Source organism: Lagenorhynchus albirostris, chromosome X (genome assembly GCF_949774975.1).
Source record: "Lagenorhynchus albirostris chromosome X, mLagAlb1.1, whole genome shotgun sequence".
Taxonomy (NCBI): Eukaryota; Metazoa; Chordata; class Mammalia; order Artiodactyla; family Delphinidae; genus Lagenorhynchus; species Lagenorhynchus albirostris.
This window is the reverse complement of record NC_083116.1, coordinates 28,033,405-28,050,146: the sequence shown is the minus strand read 5'-3', so window position 1 is coordinate 28,050,146 and position 16,742 is coordinate 28,033,405. Positions and strand designations below refer to the sequence as shown.

General features: G+C 40.5%; 1 protein-coding gene across 5 annotated transcripts in view; it reads right to left on the bottom strand.

Moving 5' to 3' along the window:
* Positions 1-15,384, bottom strand: part of CUL4B (cullin 4B) — a 35,835-nt gene extending 20,451 nt beyond the window's left edge. For 2 of the 5 annotated variants that reach the window (XM_060137197.1, XM_060137200.1), the window contains exons 1-3: positions 11,354-11,416; positions 10,065-10,613; positions 7,947-8,062 (exon numbers count right to left, since the gene is read on the bottom strand). In XM_060137197.1, the coding sequence (XP_059993180.1) occupies positions 7,947-8,062; positions 10,065-10,613; positions 11,354-11,381 (693 nt within the window). In that variant the 5' untranslated portion in view covers positions 11,382-11,416. Of the gene's footprint in view, positions 1-7,946; positions 8,063-10,064; positions 10,934-11,353; positions 11,424-15,347 lie in introns of those variants that run through there. The other 3 variants (XM_060137198.1, XM_060137201.1, XM_060137199.1) reach the window with 3 other exon arrangements.
* Between the last annotated feature and the right edge of the window lie 1,358 nt (positions 15,385-16,742).

Genomic DNA, 16,742 nt, shown 5'->3' with positions numbered 1-16,742 from the left:
GTATATCCTGTCCCCCAACTCTCCTTAATGACAGAAAGAGACCATGTGCTCATGTACTTTATGTTCTTTAATACTTTTTGGGCTTTGAACCAGGTGAATATAGTAAATATTCAAAAAACTAATGTAGGGCTTCCCTGGTGGCGCAGTGGTTGAGAGTCCGCCTGCCGATGCAGGGGACACGGGTTCGTGCCCCGGTCCGGGAAGATCCCACATGCCGCGGAGCAGCTGGGCCCGCGCGCCATGGCCGCTGAGCCTGCGCGTCCAGAGCCTGTGCTCCGCAACGGGAGAGGCCACAGCAGTGAGAGGCCCGCGTACCGCAAAAAAACCCCCAAAACCAAAAAACAAACAAAAAAACAAAAAAAAACCCTAATGTACCTATAACTAGCAATGTGTCCTGCACACAGAAGGGGCTTACAGCGTAAGGAGAAAACTGGTCAGAAAACATATAATTACAAGATACTGTGTTGGGTGCTATGACGGGGATAAGATAGAGGTGAGGTCCCTAACCCAATCTTTAGGGCAGAGGCAAGTCAGGAAAGGCTTCTGGAGCACAAGTAAAGAGGTGGAGTCCCAAAGACCCAGTGGGAAATGGATAAAGAGCTTATGGGAATAGTGAGAAATAAGAGAATTAAGCTGGTCTTCATATGCATACAGCTTCAGCTGTGTTTAGCTGGAGAATGGTTTAAGATATGAGAAGCAACAACAGAAGGAAAGGGAAAGGCAGGAGGATCTAAGGTGAGTTTTGAAGGTCAAGATGGAAGAGAACATCCTGCTTCTCTAATTTAGCCTTGACTGCTTAACATATAGACCAGATCTAGTAATTTCCGTTCCTTAAGAACTTTTCCATCAAGCTCTTCAGGTACCATTTATGGAGAAATCCCATAAGTGGTATAAAAAATACAAAGGACTGAATGGTATGGTGCATGGTCTACTATCATTTATGTAAATTTAAAAAAAGGAAGAAAATTAATTAAAAAAACCTCCACACAGGGCTTCCCTGGTGGCGTAGTGGTTGAGAGTCCGCCTGCCAATGCAGGGGACGCGGGTTCGTGCCCTGGTCCGGGGGGATCCCGTGTGCCACGAAGCGGCTGGGCCCGTGGGCCATGGCCACTGGGCCTGTGCATCCGGGGCCTGTGCTCTGCAACGGGAGAGGCCACAACGGTGAGAGGCCCGCGTACCGCAAAAAAAAAACCTCCACACAGTTGTTTTTACACACATGAACCATTTCTGGAATGATACACCCAGTTACGTTTGTCAAGAGGGTTATTAGCTGGGGGATCAGGGTTGGAAGATGGAGTGGAAGTGAAACTTTACTACATGCTCTGTAATACTTTTGGGGCTTTGAACCAGATGAATATTCTAACTATTCAAAAAACTTAAGTACTTGCCTCCCCCAATAAAACCCTATCTTCCCCACCACCATACTTTTTAGCATGGCATTCAAGGCTCAATAGTACCATTATTTTACTCTCATGTCTGTCTATAATCTTCCATACACCCCGTGATCTAAATACTCTGCTTTGCTCACTTTCAAGCAAGGTTTGTTTGGAGCAATCATGTGTGCCTAAAACAGTGGCTTCCAAAAGTTTTTGACAAGCCACAGTAAGAAATACATTTTATGTCACAATCCATTATACATAAAATTTATGTAACTGAAACAAAGTCTTCATGAAACTGTACTTACCATTACTATGTGTGATGTACTCCGATATTTTCTATTTTACCTTTTTTTAAAAATGCTGGTCACAAACTACTAATTTCATGAGCCTACTAGAATATAAGCACCTTACGGGCAAGGACTAAGTGATCTCTATATGCCCATGGCATTTGTCCAGCTTTGCACACAGTAAGCAGTCACACAGTCACTGATTCAACAAGAATGGGGTGTTTACTAAGTACTCTGTCCTGTTAGGTGCTGGGATAGAAACATGAATAAGTGTTAAATCACTATTGAGGAGCTTGAGGTAAACTTTATTTTATTCCAGATCTTTGAAAAGCACTTTTAGTTTAGACATGTATCATTTTACATTTCACTAAACACTCTGGAAATCCCTAGAAGTTTGATCTGGTATAATTATTACTAATATAACCTTGTTTCACAGGTAACTATTTGTATTAAACATTCTGGATAATTCTATAAGTCTCTTAAATAAAACTATCTTTTTACTTAAGCTCCCAATCACTACTGGTTAAATATGCTGCCTTAAATCCTTTTTGCAGGTAGTTGGATATAAGATAAAAACATTCTAATAAGGTTTTAACTTTTATTCCTCTAAATCCCAGCCCTTTTCCTCCAAAATTCATACATTGCATCAAACACATGTTTGTCTGAAGAAAAAAAAAAACTCCTAAGAAAATATAAACGTGTAGCAAATGAAATGCAAAACTATAGTCCCTGAAATTTGCAGAATATAAGATTTAGAAACAGCAAAGGCACAGGAGCTTGCATTTGGTACGAGGAAAAGAGTGGAAATGAGGGTAAGAAGACTAGAATAAAAAAATGAAGAGGATTAAAATAAGGATAAAAATACAAAGAATGCAAAAATAAATGGTAAGGGAGGAAATCTGGAAAATTTTCTGATTTAGCAACAACAGACACTTAAGAAATTAAATTCCCACCAGGGTGCTGAACTTTGGTCACTGGCCTAACAGGTTGGGGCTTATTTTTCAAACCATAATGTTTAAAGAGAGAAAGAAAAGCATACCACAAAACTGTTCAACAACTGATACAACAATAAAACTCAAAATTATGTCTTTTTACATCTAGTAAAAATGCCTAAAATAAGATAATCAAAATATATCAAAAGCTAAGAATTTGCAGAAAGGAAGCCGAACAATGAAACCTAAATTATTTCTCTTTTTACATCTAGTAAAAATGCCTAATATAAGATAATCAAAATATATCAAAAACTAAGAATTTGCAGAAAGGAAGCTGAACAATGAAACCTAAATTATTTCTCTTTTTACATCTAGTAAAAAGAGCTTAAATAAGACAAATTATCAAGGACTAAGAATTTGTAGTTGGGATAAATAGCAGGGATAGTATTAACAATTCAGTAAAAACAGGAGTAATAGTAACGTGACAGACTAAGCTTGAACACATCAAAGGTTAAACTTACAGAACATAATACCTAGTCATCAACATAGAATATAATAGCTTGTCACTTCTGCTAAGAATCTACTACCTGCTCTCCACTGACTGCTTAAGAAACCCAATTTTACAATGGAAAATAACCTATACTCAGATGGATGCACTATTTGCTTCCAGTCTTGCGGTCATGTACTTGATGAATGAATCATTAATTGAAAGGCTCCATTATTTAAAATTTATTTCACAAAAAGCTAACCAAACAAGAGTTCTCCTTATTAATGATGAAATCATTTTCATCGGAATTGAAGAATGGACTAAGCTTACCTTCAAAGATAATAGCTAAAAATTTATACTAAGAATAAATGTAACACTCATACAGAAACCAGCCAGCTCCAAAAAAGGTAGCTGATTTAAAAACACTACACAGCTATTCACACAAGGCTGAGAACATGAGGAAAATAATCCCATTACTTAAAATATCACTTAGTAAAAAAGTCACACACCAAAACCAAGATGCCAACTATTAAGATACTACATATAAAAACAAGACACATTCTTGAGCAGTGCAGAGGGACACTGTTCCTAGAGAGTTCTCTTTTTCTATTATTTTTTCACTTTGGCTAATGATGTTTTCTGATGCATATTTGGGATGTAATCTATTTATCAGCCAGCTGTTCTGGCCCAGTGTGGATTTAGAATTTAAAAACATGTGTGGCTTTAGAGATGTATAATAAAACATAATCTTAAAGATACCTTTTTTAAAGACTCAAATACTATTTATCATCATCATCACTGATGACACGGACATACAGCAGGCAGTGTAGTAAGTACGTTTTTGCAGTATTTTATTTACAACTGAACAACCCTGCCATATAGGTAGTCTCCCCATTTTGCAAATGAGGAAACCAAGGCTTAGAGAAGTAACTCACCCAAAGTTATCATGAGTGGCAGATCTCAAATCTAAGGCAGGCTGAACAACTCAAAAGTCAGTGCATTTAACCATACTCCTATCTGTAGTCAATCAAAAACAAACAAGCAAACAAACAAAAAAACCCAAACCAAAACAACATGAACCACTGCCTCACTCTTAACAGGATTTCAAGGTTGTGGAGCAAAGATAAATTTTTTTTTTTTTTTGCGGTACCGGTACCGGGCCCCTCACCGCCCTCACGGCCGTGGCCCCTCCCACCTCAGAGCACAGGCTCTGGACGCGCAGGCCCAGTGGCCATGGCCCACGGGCCCAGCTGCTCCGCGGCAACGCGGGATCCTCCAGGACTGGGGCACGAACCCGCGCCCCCGGCAGTGGCAGGCGGACTCCCAACCACTGCACCACCAGGGAAGCCCGGAAAGATAATTTTTAAACTCAGGTACAAGTCACACTTAAATCACTTTTAAAAGACAACGTTTACTTATTGCAAATATACTCAGAACAGCACGTTCTTTTCTAGAAATTAAAAACTTACGAGGTAGTATATACAATCCACACTAGGGAAGACTTCCATGCTTAAGCCTTAAAGCAAAATGGTTTTTCATTCGTAGAAAAAAGTTCTGCATAGACATATGCCAAGTAAGTGTTTACTTCAGGGACGGGGGTGGGGGGTGTGTGCTGAGGAGTTTGGAGAACTTTTGTTTGGTACACTACATACTTCTATATTGTTTCAATTTTAGAAGAGTACTTTTAAATTACATTTCAACCTGTTAAAAATCCAACAAGCACCTGAAATCCAGATGGTATGAAATAATTTTACTCCCTTTATCCTTTTATCCTCTTTTTTGAACTGGAACACCTCAAAATACTCTTTCTGAGAACAATCCCAAGGAGCATTTATAAAATTAAGGTCAAAAACAGCAAAAGAGCTAGAAACAAATGCTTTTGAATTTATTATTACAGAAGTAGGAAAGTATTATGAAAAATGCAAAGAGTGAAAAGTTGTAACACTGACTTTAGGCTAAAGAAATGCAACTGAACAACAGCAGGTAAAGAATTCTGAAGTACAAGAAAGGAAAAACACAAAAAATGTGAGCTATGAGCTCTTGAAACACAAAGGGATTTAACAGAATCAACTTACCAGTAAAAATTTTTTTTTAACCCAAAAGCTCTAGAAAAATATTCAAGGTAAAGTAAATAGGGTTCATTAGCAACTACAATCAATATGTTATAAATATGGGGACTTCCCTGTTGGTGCAGCAGTTAAGACTCTGAGCTCCCAATGCAGGGGGCCCAGGTTTGATCCCTGGTCAGGGAACTAGATCCCACACGCAGGCTGAAACTAAGAGTTAGCATGCCACAACTAAAGAGCCCGTGAGCCGCAACTAGGGAGCTTGCCTGCCGCAACTAAGACCTGGAGCAACCAAATAAGTAAATAAATAAATAAATTTTTTAAAAATGTCAGAAATATGAAATATGTAAAGTAACACATTACTTAAATTAAAGATGCTGTATGCCAGCAAATCCAAAGAAACACCATATACAAGCACGAATGAAAAAAAATTACCTTCTTTTTTAAATTTTATTTATTTATTTTTGGCTGCGTTGGGTCTTCATTGCTGCGTGCGGGCTTCTTCCTAGTTGCAGCGAGTGGGGACTACTCTTCGCTGCAGTGCGTGGGCCTCTCATTGCTGTGGCCTCTTCCGTTGCGTAGCATGGGATCCAGGCACGCGGGCTTCAGTAGTTGTGGCACGGGGTCTCAGTAGTTGTGGTGCATGGGCTTAGCCGCTCTGCGGCATGTGGGATCTTCCTGGACCAGGGCTCAAACCCGTGTCCCCCGGGTTTCCCTGGTGGGGCAGTGGTTGAGAATCTGCCTGCCAATGCAGGGGACATGGGTTCGAGCCCTGGTTTGGGAAGATCCCACATGCCGCGGAGCAACTAGGCCCGTGCGCCACAACTACTGAGCCTGCGCTCCGCAACAAGAGAGGCCACGATAGTGAGAGGCCCGCGCACCACGATGAAGAGTGGCCCCCGCTTGCCACAACTAGAGAAAGCCCTTGCACAGAAACAAAGACCCAACACAGCCAAAAATAAGTAAATAAATAAATAAATTTTTTTAAAAAGTAAGAAGACCCAACTGTCTTTAAAAAAAAACCCGTGTCCCCTGCACTGGCAGGCGGATTCTTAACCACTGCGCCACCAGGGAAGCCCCAAAAAATTACCTTCTTTGATGACAAAGTTTCTTTTCCTAAAGTAAGACTATTTGCTTCAAACACTGCACTACAGAGGTATGTGAAGTGCTGTGGTGTATTAGTGAAAGTGCACTGGACTAAAAACCTGGGCATCTTGGTTTAAGTCCCCTGCTCTGCCAATACACGACTCTAGACTTTGGAGTCCCTGAGACTCCATTTCCTCAATAGAATAGGGATGATAACTACTACCTTATCTACTTCACAAAGGGTTTCTATAATGCTTAAATGAGATAATCCTACTTTGTAGGCTGTCACATACACTATACAAAGAAAAGATACTGGACCACATAATCGCTTAAGGCCTTTCCAACTGTAATTCTACTTTTATTACTGTACATCTCAGGAGCCACATGTGCAATATACCAACAGAGCCAAATGAGGTGGGCTTATCCTTAATACCTTAGTACTACTACTGACTACTCCCTGACACTTACATAGCATTATAATGCTTATATTACACAGCATCACTACTATGTATTCGGCACCATTCTGTTTGGCATGCATTGACGCATTAAATTTAAACAGCAACAGAAACTAGTGATCTCAATTGACCTATTACAAGTGAAAAAGTCATACTGTGCCTTATGAAAAAGTTTAACTAGTGATAACATCAACTTATATTTCTATCGTAGTGCTTCAAGGTGTTTTTCACAAACATCTTATTTGAGTCTTATAAGCAACGCTGTGAGGTAGATAGAGCAGGAGTTCTTCCCCCATTTACAAAGGAGGAAACAGAAGCTGAGAGAGGTTTAGTACCTTGCCCAAGACCACAAGGGTAATAGAGCCAAAACTAGATCCCTTTGTCTTTTGACTCCTAATCCACTGTTTGTCCATCACCAAACTATCTCTACAACTAAAATGAATAGATGAAAACTACGAATTCTGATAAACTGAACGAACATAATTTCTTACAAAGTACTCATCAATACAAAAACTCAAGCCATTGGATTTTTTTTAATATGAAACTGCTGACTCTATAATGGAAAGTAACTTCTTGAATTGGTTGTGGCAAAAATACAGTAGGTCAAAGTATCTTGGTAGCAAGAAGTCTAAATCAGGAATTGCCCTTAATTGTATATTTACATTCAACACTTCAAATACAGATCCATTTGTTAAGCAAAAGAAACAAACCTGAACCTCAGACCAAGTTGCTGAACTACAACCTGCTGATCATTTTTGGGCTAAGGTATGTCTTGTAGACCAGGAGAAAAGACAACATAAAGAACAAGAGAAAGAAATGGCAAAAGTATGCTAACAGCAAAGACGTAGAATAAAGTATATGGAGAATATCTGCATTTCTTGAGGGCTTTCCTATATAGGTAACACCACTTAGCAAGAAGTATCACAACAGAATGACATGTCAACAGAAATCATCTTTGGGATCCAGGCTATAGGATTCTATTATAGGTCAAACTTATTACAGCTAGGTACTCCTAACTGTAAATCCTAATTAGAAGGGTCCAAGATAAGCCCAATTTATACCAATAAGACTGTACCCATAGTTTATGTCAGAACATATGGTCTGATTATAAAACAGAGTGCATATATTAATCAAGAAATTGTAATTAGAAGGGAACCAAAAATCTACATAAGCGCCCATTTCAGAAAGTAAAATCCATATACATTTCACCTCAATTTACGCTAACCAAATCTGGTAATCCAAGTTAATACATACCTGATAGAGTTCTTCTAAATTGTACTTAATCGAAGTACTATTCTGGATAGCTTCCACTGCTTCTTTCAGTTTCTGCCATGTTTCATCTGTGTAGTTTTCTGGTAATTTAGGCTTATCTAGATGATATGTAAAAGGTTGATAATCAGAATAATATGTAGGATATAGTAATGAAAAGATCCACAAAATACTAGTATTACTGCTCTTTAAGGGTAAATTGTTATAAGTATTATATCTAACTATTAAAGTAACCATTATATTTAGGCTTAGTATAAAGAATAAAATTTGAAATGCCAGAATACTGTGTAAGTCATTTTGACTCACCTATTAAAACTGAAGGTGAGGGTTTTTTCCTGCTATTGACTGAATTGCTTCAAAAAATAAAAATTCAAGAATGACAAAAAATTAACAATCCTGATCCTATTCCATCATGTGTAAACCAAAGTCAACATGAATTTTGTACCTGAAACGTAAAATACTGAGTGCCTACTACGTACAAGGTACTTTATAAACATCTTAATTTTTCTAATAATGTCCTAAGGAAAGTATTATTATCCTTATTTGGCAACTGAAGCTGGAAGACTCATTTAGTAAGGCTTGCCCAAGGTCACCATAGCTAGTCAATGGTAAAACTGGGATTCTAACTCAGGTCTGTTTGACCCCCTTATTTATGTAGTATCTACAGGAATGGAGAGAAACATCTTAATTCATGTTTTAATTTAAACTGCATTTATGAGCAGAGTAAAAAATTAAAACATCCAAACAACTCCAGAACCTATGTAGCACTTTCAGAATGGAAAGGTACATCTTAATCCAGGCTTTAAACTTCACTGACCAGCAATGAGGTTTTTTTAAATTAAAATATCCAGATACCTTAATAATGTGTTTTTATTTTGGGAGGGGGAGAAAAAAACCCAAACAAAATCTCTGAAACCGGTATACAATGCAATTAGGGTCATAGCTCATCTCTTTAAAAATCCTTGGCTATTAAATTGATATATTTTAAATAAAACAGTGAACAAATTAGTCAATTACAATTCATATTTACTTCAGAAAAGTCTACTATTAAATCAGAAAGATTACAACACTTGAGAGCCTGGAGGTGGGAGAGGAGTGATAGAAAAAAGAAAAGGTTAAAAATAAACAACACTATACTCTGCTTAAAACAAAATAGAGCATATTACTGATTTCCACACTAATGTTGAAAATACAAGCATGGAGAATCTAATTTTCTCAATACTAATATTTAGCCACAAGGCACTGTTCTGGTAAATATTACTTTAGTTCATTCATTTTACTTGCCCATTTAATAAAGTAATTCAGCTCAATTACATTTAAAAAAAATTGTTGATTTTACATTTGCATCAATGCATTCACAGTATTCTCAAGCACATATCTCAAAAACTTGAAATGAACAAATTTTCCTAAAAGCTGCAGGTCAGTACTTTAGGACCCATTTCAGTGATTAAAAACAAAAAAGATGTAGTAATTGTTCCTATCTTTAGACTAGTGGTACACAGAGTTACTACTGTGTATACACGGTATTTTCACTTCCAAATCCTACCTTTGGAAAGAAATGAAGAGATCATAAATACTTTTCTCCAACTATTGCTTCCACAATGAGTTTCAAGAGTGTAGTATTCAACATTATAAATCTAACTATAAGTCTTCTTTGAACATGAAAAAAATCACTAGTCCTACCTGCATTTCTAGGGACTAGATAACGTGGCCTACTGAAGGATAAAAATAAAAATCCCAGCAGTGCCAAGGTTCACTATGCACCTGAAATAAATAAACCTTTTTAGAATACAAATTTCTCACCTGTAAAATCCGGCTCAATCATATCGATTGTCAGTGTTATAAGGCATAACAGATTAGATACAATAGGCTGAGACAGACCTCAAAATACTGCACAGACACACCTGGTGTCTGCTTCAGCACAAGGATACTAACCACCCCCGGAAAATGAACCCTCCACCCAAAAAGGACCTCCCTCCACCTCATTGATTATGCATAAAACATTAGGCCACCTCTATACTGTTTAATATATTAACAGAAATAGAGCACGTGACCACTCAAGTGTCAAATCCTTAGGTGATTATGGATTTTGGCCTTGGTTACCTTTAAAATTCTTGATCACTAACTTCTTAGCAGAGCCAGGCTTGCTGTTAGCAAAGCTAGAGACGGTGGTAGAAGATTTGGCTAGGCCGTTTGCGTGATGCACCGAAGCCACAGAAGAGATTAATATACTCTTATTTTTAAGTTGCTGCTGCTGAGATGTTGCAGCAGTTGGTGAAGATGAAGAGGAGGAGGAGGAGGATTCCTCAGCCATCTTCGCATCAAACCCTACAAACTCCAGGGTGTCTTCAAAACGCAGCTTCTTCTGTATCGGTACGTGGCTGGGAGCAGCCACTGAAACCCCCAGGCAGGAGAAGGACGAGGTTGAAGGGGATGCCGAATCCCTGGGTTGTAAAGGAGTGGAAGAGGAGGGAGAGGTGGAATCAAAGTCTTCTCTCTCGTTACTACTGTTACTGCCGCTGCTGCTGCTGCTGCTGTTTAACTTTCTCTTCTTGGCAGAGGTGGGCGGAGTGGTGCTGGTATTACCATCAGTGGCAGATCTGACCTCCTGAGCAGCAGCAGCAGCAGCTGAGGGATTGGGGGAAGAAAAACCTGTTGGAAACATGAAAATAGCGGGGTCAACAGGCAGACGAGCATCAAAAACCTACGTTTATATGCCTGAGTGCGTGTAGGAGAGAAGGTGGCAATGCTAGAGGGGGAAGGGAAGAAAGAGAGGAGAAACACAGAGGACGAGAAGGAAAGTGAAGGGGGGGCTCCACCGGGGGAATGGGAGGGTTTGGGAAGGAGGATAGGCTGACACCAGGAGTGAGCAGAACAAGGGGGGAGAGCGAATGAGGAGGCAGACAGGTAAACGGCCGTGCCGTTCCCCCTCCCCTGCTTTTCGGTCTCTCTCCCCCCTTTCTGCAGGAGCGACTCAGTAAGTCTGTGAGGCTGCAGCTCCTCCTCCTTTTCTCCCTCTCTCTGGGAGGGGAGATGCCGTGGTTGGGGGGAGGGGGGAGGGGGAGAGAACCGGAGCTTGTTATTGTCAATAGCACAAGAAGCTAAAGATGGCGCCACTTCCGGTCACGCGGCGGCGAGGGAGGGGCGGTGTTAGTCCGCGAGAGTGGGGGGTGGAGAGCAGCACTGCAGGCGGCCGGGGAGCGGGGGAGCTGGCTTGTGGGGAGGCGGCGGGAAAGGGGCCGCTGAGGCGCCCGAGACGCTCGCGCTTGCTCTCCCTCCGCCTCCCTCTCTCGCTCCCCTTCCCAGGCAGCACTCTCCTCCCCCGGCTCACCGGTTACTTCCACCCCCTCCTAAACAGTCCCGCGGGAAGCTTCGCGCCGCAACGCCCTTACCGGAAGTGACTGAGCAGACACTTTTCATAGCGCCCAGATCCCGAAGCCCCCAGGTCCGCAGGACTTGAGTGGGGGTGGGGTGGGGGAGGGAGAAGGGGGGGCAGAGAAGTGGAAAGGGAGGAGGGGGCGGGCCTTCGAGACACCTTCGGAGCTCCTGATTGGAGCTTCCTGAACGCGAGGCGGGCAGGGAGGGGTGGTGGCGGGAGAAGGAGCGGGAAGGAGCCTGAAGGGGAGGGAAGGTGGTGACGGTGAGGGGCGGGGTGAGCTAGCTGGGAAAAAAGAGGGAGGGAGTAAAAGTAAGGGAACGGAGAATGGAAACTTTGAAAGCGATAAAGGAATAAGGAGGGGTTGCAAGCCGAGAGGAGTAACCCGAAATGGAGGAAAATAGAATCATGCCATTATGCCTAATGCTAGGGAGGAATGTCATGATGTTAAGATAGGAAAGGAAAAGAAAAAGAACTTATATAGAAAGAAAAATGAGTTTTTCATTCGGTTGAGCTATAAATTGTTTCTCTTTTATGTCAAGGACACAGCTGACCCAATACTGAGTGTTTTGATACCTTTCTCAGTAATGTAGTTGCAAATCCTTTTACCTTCCTACCAGGAGCATTTTCTAAGATGGCTGGCTAGAGTTAAGGGTGCATTCTTTTTTTTTTAATTAATTTATTTTTTGGCTGCGTTGGGTCTTAATCGACGGTGGCTTCTCTTGTTGCGGAGCACGGGCTCTAGGCACGCGGGCTTCAGTAGTTGTGGCTCACGGGCTCTAGAGCACAGGCTCAGTAGTTGTGGTGCACGGGCTTAGTTGCTTTATGGCATGTGGGATTTTCCCAGACCAGGACTCGAACCAGTGTCCCCTGCACTGGCAGGCGGATTCTTAACCACTGTCCCACCAGGGAAGCCCGAGTTAAGGGTGCATTCTAAGGCCAAGAAACAGGAAGGTAACTAACACTTCTCCCTAACACAATTCCCAGGACCAACCCCAAGCCCCATCAATCATTAACTCAGTAATTTACAGACTAAACAGAGCCACTTCTTTTACCAAATCCTGGTTCATACGTTTTGTCTCAAGACGTTTTAGGACAACAATATTGGCAAAAGTCAATCTTTTCTACCAATATAGTACATGAGTGCAAATTTTAAAATGAAGTAATCCTAAGAACAAACCTCTAAATTTGGTTAAATTAGCAACAATAAACCGTGTAAATCCCCTGTTGGGAGTTTTTATTTAACCTGAGGGTATTGGGGGGGAGGAGATGTAGGAGAACACAATGTCAAATAAAACTAAATTTGCCAACCTGTTGATCTTTCTAACTGCGGAAACATTCAAGGAGCATGTACTGAAAGACTCTGTATGCCAGACACTATACCAGGTCCTGCCATCAAGAAGCCAGAGGGAGAAGAGTCTCAAAACTAATTTCTATAACAGTACTATAACCAACGTACAAAGTGCTGCAGCAACAGGTGAAACAGACATTTGAGAGAATTCTGGAATAGTCAGGAAGAGCTTCACAGGGGAATTGAGGTTTATGCTGGGTCTCAAAGAGGAAGTTTCCAAAAAGACAAGAGGAGAGAGGGTGAAAGCCATCCTGGGCAGTGGAAACAGGGGCAAAGCAGGGAGTTGTGAAAGGGCCTGGCCTGTTTATGGAAAAATGGAAAGTGCAGTGAGGCTGGAAAGTAGTATGTCTGGTTGAAAGTAAGAAAAATGAGGCTCAAGGATGCCTGGAACATGAAGCCAAAAATTTTGGAGTCTACCCTGTAGGGTAGGGTAGATGGTATGGAGACCAAACTGGGCTTTTAAAAGCAGGGTAGTGACAGGATTATGGATGGAGTAAAAGCAGTTTGTATTGTACAGTTTGAGATAGACAAATCAGAACCCTAAGAATAAATCAGTTTTCTTAATTTTGTTTACACAGGTCCACTTTTTATTTTTTATTGTCTTGAAAAGTCCTTGGTTAAAAAGCAAATCCTCCTAGAAAAGACACCAACTTGGGCCACTATCAGCTTTGTGCTGTTTGATGACAACAGGCTGAAAGCAAGGCTCTAATGGAACTAAGGCCCCAGGGCCACAGAGAAGAGAGATAAGAGGCCTCAAAGGGGGAAGATGGACTCCTACCTGTTTCGAATGAACCGTGTTGTTGTTCCTGTCCAAAATGAGACTGTAAACTCTTAAGGCCAGGGAAGATATCTGAAAATATTAAACCCTCTTTTATTCTGTCTCACATTTCACACGGTGCTGAACAACTGTGTAAATTCAGAGTAAATACTTACTGAATTGAGTATTTCATTGAATGAGAATAAAATAATGCCATGTCTTCATAAGGGAGGATTAACTGGCTACTTTTCAGGACAATGATAAAGGTCGTTCTAATTCATGTACTTATATTCCTTAGAAGGGTGTATGGATGGGCCAGCTGATAATGGCCCAAAGTGGTACCCTTTCTAGGAGGATTTGTATTTTAACCAAGGACTTTTCAAGACCAAAAAAAAGAAAAAAAAAAGTAGGCCTTGTTCTAATTCATGTAATTATATTCCTCAGAAGGGTGTATGGAAGTGCTAGCTATTTTAAAAATTACAAAAATTAGTGCCATACAAAGATAAACTTTTATACTAACATACAGGATAGCTGAATCCTGTTAATATTCAACTACGTGGTAGTAATCATAGCTCCCAATCTGACACGGTTATCTAAGCCCTTCAGTCTTCCACATTACATGTTAGCTCTAAAAGCACAGATACTTGACTCTTGAGCTCTAGCTCACTTTGAATGACCCAGTAGTCTAACCTACTAGTTAAGTTTTCCATGAAATATCCTTAAGTGAGTTTCATAGGAAAATATTTTTTCTTTTTTTTCTTAGTGGTTAATAAAAATCTTCCTTTTGAGGACTTCCCTGGTGGTGCAGTGGTTAAGAATCCGCCTGCCGATGCAGGGGACACGGGTTCGAGCCCTGGTCCGGGAAGATGCCATATGCCACAGAGCAACTAAGCCTGTGTGCCACAACGACTGAAGCCCGCACGCCCTAGATCCCGTGCTCCACAACAAGAGAAGCCACCACATTGAGAAGGCTGCACCGCAACGAAGAGTAACCCCTGCTCGCCACAACTAGAGAAAGCCCGTGCGCAGCAATAAAGACCCAACTCAGCCAAAAATAAAATAACTAAATAAATTTATATAAATAAAATAATTAATTAAAAAAAACTTCCTTTTAACATTTTACAGTCTTAATTTATTTTGTGCCAGGTCAATTCTCACATATTTAGCACATCTTAATATGGATACGTAATTTATGTAATTTTTTTAATTTAACATTTACATTTTGTGGCACAAACCAACTTAGATATTACTATGTGATGTATGAAGGCCAGGACTTTGTGTCTTTTTGGAACTTCGGACCAATTTAAAAGGAAGAAAAACCCACATTGCTTTGTAAAACATCTTTTACATCAAGAATCGACTAATTGGGGCTAACTAAAACATAAGCTTATATTCTATATACCCAAATGTTTGCCAACCAACATTAAAGACATTCTCAGCATTAAAATACACTTTTCAAGGTTAACTCAATGAAACCACAATAATCAAGTCGTGCAATGTAGGACACCATACAATTATGGCCATTATCAGACTAAACCCGATTGGGCACTTAACATATTCCATATACAGAATCTTTCATCTGGTGAGTTCAACTCATATCTTAGAAACATTAATAAAACTTAACAATGCTGCCAGATGAGGTACAGTTATTATTGGCCTTCTTTTAATCAAGTAAATAAATAAATCTGTAGCTATTTATAAAGGTAAGTATATGCATAAAGGAAGAGATACAAATAAAGACAGAGGACTATCTAATGTCCATTCCCCTATTTTTATAGGCATCTCTCTAAAAAGGCAGAGTGTAACCAGTTTCCCTTTTTTGATCATGCAGATTCCCCTGGGTGCGTGGTTTGGGGTCTTCTCCAGACATCTCTGAGGAGGGGTTTGTCAGTGAATACTCACTCTGTGAAGCCTTGTTATCCATGGGTGGGATCTTCCTTAAAAACAGGAGATAACTGCTTGCTCAGAAAGATGTTCCCGCAGCAAGCATTAAGAACGCGTCCAGAAAAGACAACTGCTGGGTAAAAGCAGGTTCTCTACCCACTTTTCCGAAGGACCATCTCTGAAGGAGGGAAATACAGAGGAGTCAGACCTAGCAGTGGTGACATAGTAAACATGTCATAATAAGGGTTTTGTTATGCTATCAGTAGCAAAGGACTGATAGGGGATGACCAAGGCCAAAGCTTAAGCAATGATGATCCAGCTACACAATGTGAATTCACCCTTTGTCCATCCTGGAGTTGCTTTATAAAGCAAGGAATTTAATAACAAATGCTGAACCTATGGTGTTCAGTAAAATGTAAATAAATGACACAGATCTCCTGTTTTTAACAAAATCCATTCTATGTAAAGTTATCTCATCAACTGAATATTTACTGACTTGGGTACATCAACCATTAGAGTACTTATCTCCTTATCTCAAGAGATTTTATCTACTGTTATAACCTGTGAACCATCTGGAAAGTAGATTTTTAAGAAGCAACAGTTAGGGGCAGGCAGTTTCCCCTGGGGGTTTGCGAGTGGGGGACGGATCAGTCACAGATTACTTCTTCCTTTGGTGCTGCCAAGCACTTGCTTATTCTGGAGTTGCTGGGCCTATTTTTAACCTTCTGCTCACTTTATCAATGACTCTCACAGCCCTTCCACCCCCACCCTGCTTTAAGGTTTGATCTTCCAATGGCTTCAGCTTTTCTTAAGAGCAGGGCCAATTTAGGTTTAAATCAGAGGTTCCCAACTCTAACTGCACAACAGAATTGCCTGGGGAGTTTTTAAAAAAAACACCTTTGCCCAGGTCTGCAACTAGTCCAACGGAATTAGAATCTCAGTGAGTAGGGCCTCAATTACCAGTTTTTTTAAGAAGCTCTCTGGGTGATTCTACATAACTCCAGGGTTGAGGCCACAACTGTAGGTGAAATAAGTACCACTGTGATTTGAATGAGGCTGATAAGCCTTTGTATTCCTTTTAATGCCTGAAATTTCACAATTATTTATTCATTCCTTTTGATAAAAATAGCCGCCTTCTCTAGGAATCCTTTTTTCAAATGCAAATTAGCCAGGAAGACTTAGTTCCTGACCCTTTTAGGTGAATGCTTCTTGGGAACAAAGGATAATACAAAAGTCCTAAGTGCCTGGAGGTAAACAGAACTATGTGTAGGCACTGCAATGTGGGTAGGGGAAGACAGTTACCATCAAGGGAGGAAAGATTTCTGAGAGTACATTTTGCTGACCTCACAGTATTGCCTGGGGCCAACCCTGCTTTGAGAGGACTGCATATTTAGCATCAAGTCAAATTTGACA